The 5,498-nt window shown below is 40.0% G+C and overlaps 1 protein-coding gene across 1 annotated transcript in view; it reads right to left on the reverse strand.

Annotated features, from left to right (window-relative positions):
- Positions 1-5,498, reverse strand: part of LYST (lysosomal trafficking regulator) — a 117,644-nt gene that overhangs the window by 32,129 nt on the left and 80,017 nt on the right. Inside the window, 4 exon segments of the mRNA XM_014523936.2 lie at positions 424-500; positions 870-1,046; positions 2,306-2,512; positions 3,834-4,012. Coding sequence (XP_014379422.1) covers positions 424-500; positions 870-1,046; positions 2,306-2,512; positions 3,834-4,012 — 640 coding nt within the window.

The following is a 5,498-nucleotide window of genomic DNA, read 5'->3' on the forward strand; positions in this document are numbered from 1 at the left end:
TTATAAGAGTTTACAAAATGGTAAGACAAATATAGCAGAGTAGTGGGTTAATCATGTCCAATTACAATGACATGTGCCATACTCTTAATGACAAGGTTCACATGTAGAGAAAACCATTGTGACAAATACAATAGTTAGCTTTTAATTGAAAAGAACAAATTTACTTAGGGTTTTTTTTGCTTTTAAAACTGTACTAAATACACAATGTATGCTCTGAAATTTAAATAATACTGTTTTAAAATTAGTGAAAGCTATCAGAATGTGTATATCTACAATCAAGCCATTTTAATTACAGTGTAATAAACTTTCCATTTTTGTTAATCTTGAACACTTCTATAAAGTATATGTGGCATTTTGCAATGAGCTGTGTGGAACAAAGAATTCTTACAAAGATCTTACAGCCCTTTTAATAAAGGCACATACTTTTGCCGATTGTTAGTCATAGTCTTCTCCCAAGCAGCTTTGTTCACACCTTCTTCTGCCTCGTACTTCTTTTGATCCTGAAAGAAAGAGGGTTATTTTAAAACTAAAAAAGTATAGATTTTTGCTTGCTTAGTCAGCTTGTGTTCTATACCAGACTTATTAAAACATTGCATCTAAAACAAATGAAACAAACGGCTGCTCTCAAAGAAAGGTCTGCCCACTCATGTCTTCTCGTCTCACCTACTAAAGTGATTTAAACCACACAGCATTAGTTTTCTGTTTTAGGAACGCTCCCCTACCAAGACAGAAAAGTTTAAGTGGTTCATGTTTTGAAAATTACCATAAACCACTATAAACTGGCTTGCTTTTTTCTTCTTGAAAGCTATCTAAAACAACATAATGAAGGCTGATTTTTTTTTTTTTAAGTAATACTTCTTTACCCATACCTCTTTCATAGCTTTGATGATGTCTGGTTTTAGTGGTGCAGTGGAAGGAATGCTTTTATACCCACAAGATTTCAATGCATCTAAAAATATTCTTGATGATTCTTGTTCTTCTTCCGTCAATTCACCCTTGTGATCATGCATTAATTCATACAAATAGAGGGCTAATTTAGGCCCATGCTAGAGGAGAATAAGAAAGTAGTTATTATCAATACTGGACAACAGAACCCTAAGCACTCACTTAAAAAGCTATATATTTTTACTGAATTATTTTTTCTAGTGCAGGTCTTCTCTGCTTATTTTGGTGCTATTTCTGGATTTCCCCTCTCTTAAATTGCTGAAATCCCAAGAAATATGGAGAAAACTAGTTTTTTGTATTAACAGACAAAAATCATGGGCAGAAAAGCCTCCAGAGTTTAACTCTTAAATAAAGGCAAATTTCCTAAGCATGGCTGAGGCCCTTAGAAAGCTAAATGAGAATTTCTTGTCACACATTTGCAGTGTTCAGTTTTGCTTCTTTAGGGCCTTGTGCTTATTTCAGGACATGGGTACCAGAGATCTCAAGTTTTACTTGCCCAAGATTTTGGCACTTGCACAACTGGCCATAGTCAGAACTGAAAGGAAAAAAGTGTAAGTGAGTAAACTTTCTGTATTCAGCATAGGGGCTCCCAACAAAAGCCATCATTGCTGAATTAGTTTTCTCCCTGCTTCCTTAAACTTTACTGGGATCTTATATCCACACTGGAAACTCACACATGATCAGAAATACATAAAAGTTTGTTGATCCTTGATGACCCTCCCTCCTTTATTTTAGAGACTCTCAGTTCTACTATGGCTCAGTAGCTGGGATATAGACATATTTCCTCAAAAACACCATTCTAAATGGATGTCATTTCAGATTCAGCCTTCAGCCTGTTAACAATTACATTCAGTGAAACATCAAATATGGAAACTGTGACAACGTAGCCAAAGGAACTTTTCACTCTTGTCAAACCTGGAAATGTAACAGTATTTCCAGCCATACGGTATATACCATTAATTCCAAATCCCGCTTTAAGAAAATCTTCAGAAGAGAGTTTAGAACGATACTGATTGAAAACTACCTTTAAGAAAATGTATAATTTAAATCATGGTTTCAGCATTCAGTTTTTAAGAATTCCAGTAAATTCAGTTCAAACACCAGCATAAGCTATCTTTATGCATTTTCTTAGGCCATATCTATCTTGTCCCTTCTTTTTTCAGATTACCTTCAACACCCTTATCCAAATTCTACAATATTGAAATTAATAAACCCGCCTGTCAGTAATATCCTCATTTTCTGCAGAGACATATTTGAACATGAAACAGCAAAAAATAAAACAATTTTGTAATGTAAAACAGAAGTGTGTGTTCAAGAGTTACAAGGCTTTTTTATGCTCAAGAATAGCTGCTCTGCTTACGTGTAAAGTTGGACTCAGACAGTCTCGCAAAATCTCCTGGTGGTTTGTTTCACACACTATGTCCAAAGCTAATTTTCTTTCCTGCAAGGGTCTTGCTGGGGACAAAACATTCACGAGGAGTCTTCCAAGTTGCGTACGGAACGTATCTTTACATGAACAGAGGACTCTCTTCCACTGGTGCCTGGGAGTGCTCATTCTGCTCGTACTCTAAACCGAGAAGAGATCTTTTTTTCCTCCCAGTAACAGGATTTTTCCTGATCATTTTATACAATAGCATAACATCAAAAGTTCAGTCAGAAGCTTCCAAAAGCAAAAAGAAACAGGAAAGAATACAGAAGATTTGGAAGAAAATCTGATTGAAGGAACAAGTTTCAAATTACTGACTATTCTACAAGTCAAGGTGACCCTTCAAAGGAGAAAGGTGGGATCTGTGCCAGTTATGGCAAAAACAACCTAAAGTTTTCTTCCTTCTTTCCAAATATCAGAAATTTAGCTTGAGGATCAGGATGTTTCATCTAGTAAAGCTGGTTTCATTAGCTACCAAGGGCACAAAAGGACCCAGTGAGGAGATTTTCATGAAGACAGCTTAAAGAAGTTCACCTTAACCATCAAAAACAAACATTATGAATAATAAAGCCTCTATAAAAAAAAAAGCAGACTTTTGTCATGGTGTTGGAAGAAACCAACATTTCCAAGACCTCTGAAAATGTACTCTAACAAAGCCTCAGAAGGCCAGATTTGACACACTCAATGTTTCTAAAGTTAAAAAACAAACAACTTTGCTTCTATGTAAATCAAAGCAACAACAACAACAAAAAACCCCAATGCTATTTTTATTTAATTTGTTGCAAATCACTTCTGAATGACCTGATCAGCATGAAAAGGTAGACTGCAGGTAGCTGGAAGGGATGCATTAAAAAAAAGCAAAACAAAAAAACCCGAAGATACACACATGCCCTAAACACAGCTATTTGTAGAAGGTGTCCAAAAATCCTACTCTTAAGGGTTGTTGCTAATAGGGGCCAAACAAGGATTCCCTTTGCTCCCATGAATACTAACTGACTTCTGGGGAATTTTTTCACCTTCCCCTGAAGCATTAGGACTAGAATAGATTGATTTTTTTCTTCTGATTGGGGTACACCGATTGGCCTGACAGTACTTAGAAAACTAAGGGTTCCTGATTGGTGGATATTGCTCTTCTGTTCAGGGCCATTCCAAATGACTGGATTTGAGGTTAGGAGGGAATTTTTCTTTTAGGTCATATTGGCACAGACTGTAGGCAGTTTTTTCTTCATCTGTAGCATACGGCATGAAGCAAAAAGAGATATCTAGTGTCAGGATGCATTCTTTTAAATAACTACTTAGTGACATGGAAATTATATGCACCTTTTCTAATACCTGGGATGCATCTTGAAATGCAGTAACCACAGTATTTATGAATAGGAACAAATGTATGCCGAAGAACTTTTCATAATGGATGTGCCTTAAGAAATGTAATATAATATGGAAATGCTGTCCTGTTACTTACAATAGATACTTTGATCCCCTCAATTAGTATTTTGATCATTTCTTTCAGAAAAGGATTTGTATTGTTAGGCAGCTCTCGTTGCTCTTCCTCTTCAGATGCTTCCAACTGAGATGCTGAAAGTCTGCTTTGGATTGTGGTTTCCGGTGCACCCAGTACATAAAGGCAATCCTGAGTAGATTCTTAAATTTTAAAAAGCACAAATAGAGCAATTTCATCTTAGACCATTCTAACCATGCTGTTCTTGTAATTAAACCTATTCAGCTGTATAATACAGTACATATATGAACATTCATTAGTTTGTAGATAAAGCTAAACAAGTCACTCATCTAGGCTCAATATTTAGGGCTAATAAATAAATAAAGCTCAATTCTGTAGGTGTTCCACATACACAACTCCCATATGTTTGAAGTGTCACAGAGTACAAAAAGAACACGAGACCCTTATTAATGAATATTCAAGAAATTCACAGAAACATAAAAAACAAATGACTAATAGCAGTAGGCCATATGCACTAGATTTCTGATTCTAAGGTTCCTTAATGCATGTTAATGCAATAATGTAGTTCTTAATCTTAAGCAGTTCAATGCAACTTGGAAATCAGACTGCTCAATTTTGCCAGCAGGCCAGATCCTTGCTGGTGGGAGCAGGGCTGTCACTTCTGAAGACCCTGCTTTTCCACTGATTGGAACAGTGAACCATCCAGTCAACCCTGAGGGACAGGGAGTAAGAAAGTGGCTGGCCATACTAGGAAGCTGAAACGCAGGTATTCAACCTCCAGCCCCAAAAGATTATTACAATTAAGTGGAGGCACTAGGACCTGAAAGGCCTGAGTAAACTGCTGACTGGGTACAGGGAGTGCCTGGATATAGGGACATGTAGAGAAGGGGTGTCAAAATCCTTTGCTCCAACAGGCTGGATCTGGATCCACTGCATGGCCTGATTTCAGAACCCAGGGGGATGAACACCACTACTGCCGAGACATGCTTTTACCCTGTTGCTGATTTTAGTTGCCAAGAGCAACAAGATATCCCATATTTGGCTGTAGGCCAGGGGTGGGCAAAATATGGCCCGTGGGCCGGATTTGGCCTACCAAGCACTTCCCTCTGGCCCGCGGAGCCCCTTCAAAACCCAGGTAATGGCGGCTAAGCTTCCAGCGGCACCTCAGGCTGTTTACTTGGGGTCTGGTTACAAGGCAACCAACCCTGACCTCAGCCTGCCCCAGCTGGCCCTGCCCCACCCCGGCTCAGGCCACATTTACAGCTTGAGAGGGGTAGGGGGGCTGGCCCAGAACCTGTGGCACTGGTGAGAGGAAGGAGTGTCTGGGCCAGCTTCTGCTTTGCTGCACGGGACGGGAAAGGGCCCTGTCCTCAGGTAAGCCCAGGAAAGTGGCTGCTGGGCAGGCTTTCCCCATGCTGTGCCATGCCACGCCACTCAGGCTGTGCGGGGTTGGGCTGGGCTGGCACTGGGGAGGGGAAGCAGCAGCTGGGCTGCAACTCCAACCCAGTCAGCACCAGGGAGGAGAAAGTGGTGGAGCCGTGCGCCACTTGGGAGGGGACGAGCCGGGCCAGAGTGGCAGGGGCTCAGCTGCACTTTCCCCCTACCTGTGCTGCTCACTCCCATGGCTCTGCTGCTGTTTCTGCTGGCCAGTGCCAACCCGGCCAGGCT

The sequence above is a fragment of the Alligator sinensis genome, unplaced genomic scaffold (genome assembly GCF_000455745.1).
Source record: "Alligator sinensis unplaced genomic scaffold, ASM45574v1 scaffold93_2, whole genome shotgun sequence".
NCBI lineage: Eukaryota > Metazoa > Chordata > Crocodylia > Alligatoridae > Alligator > Alligator sinensis.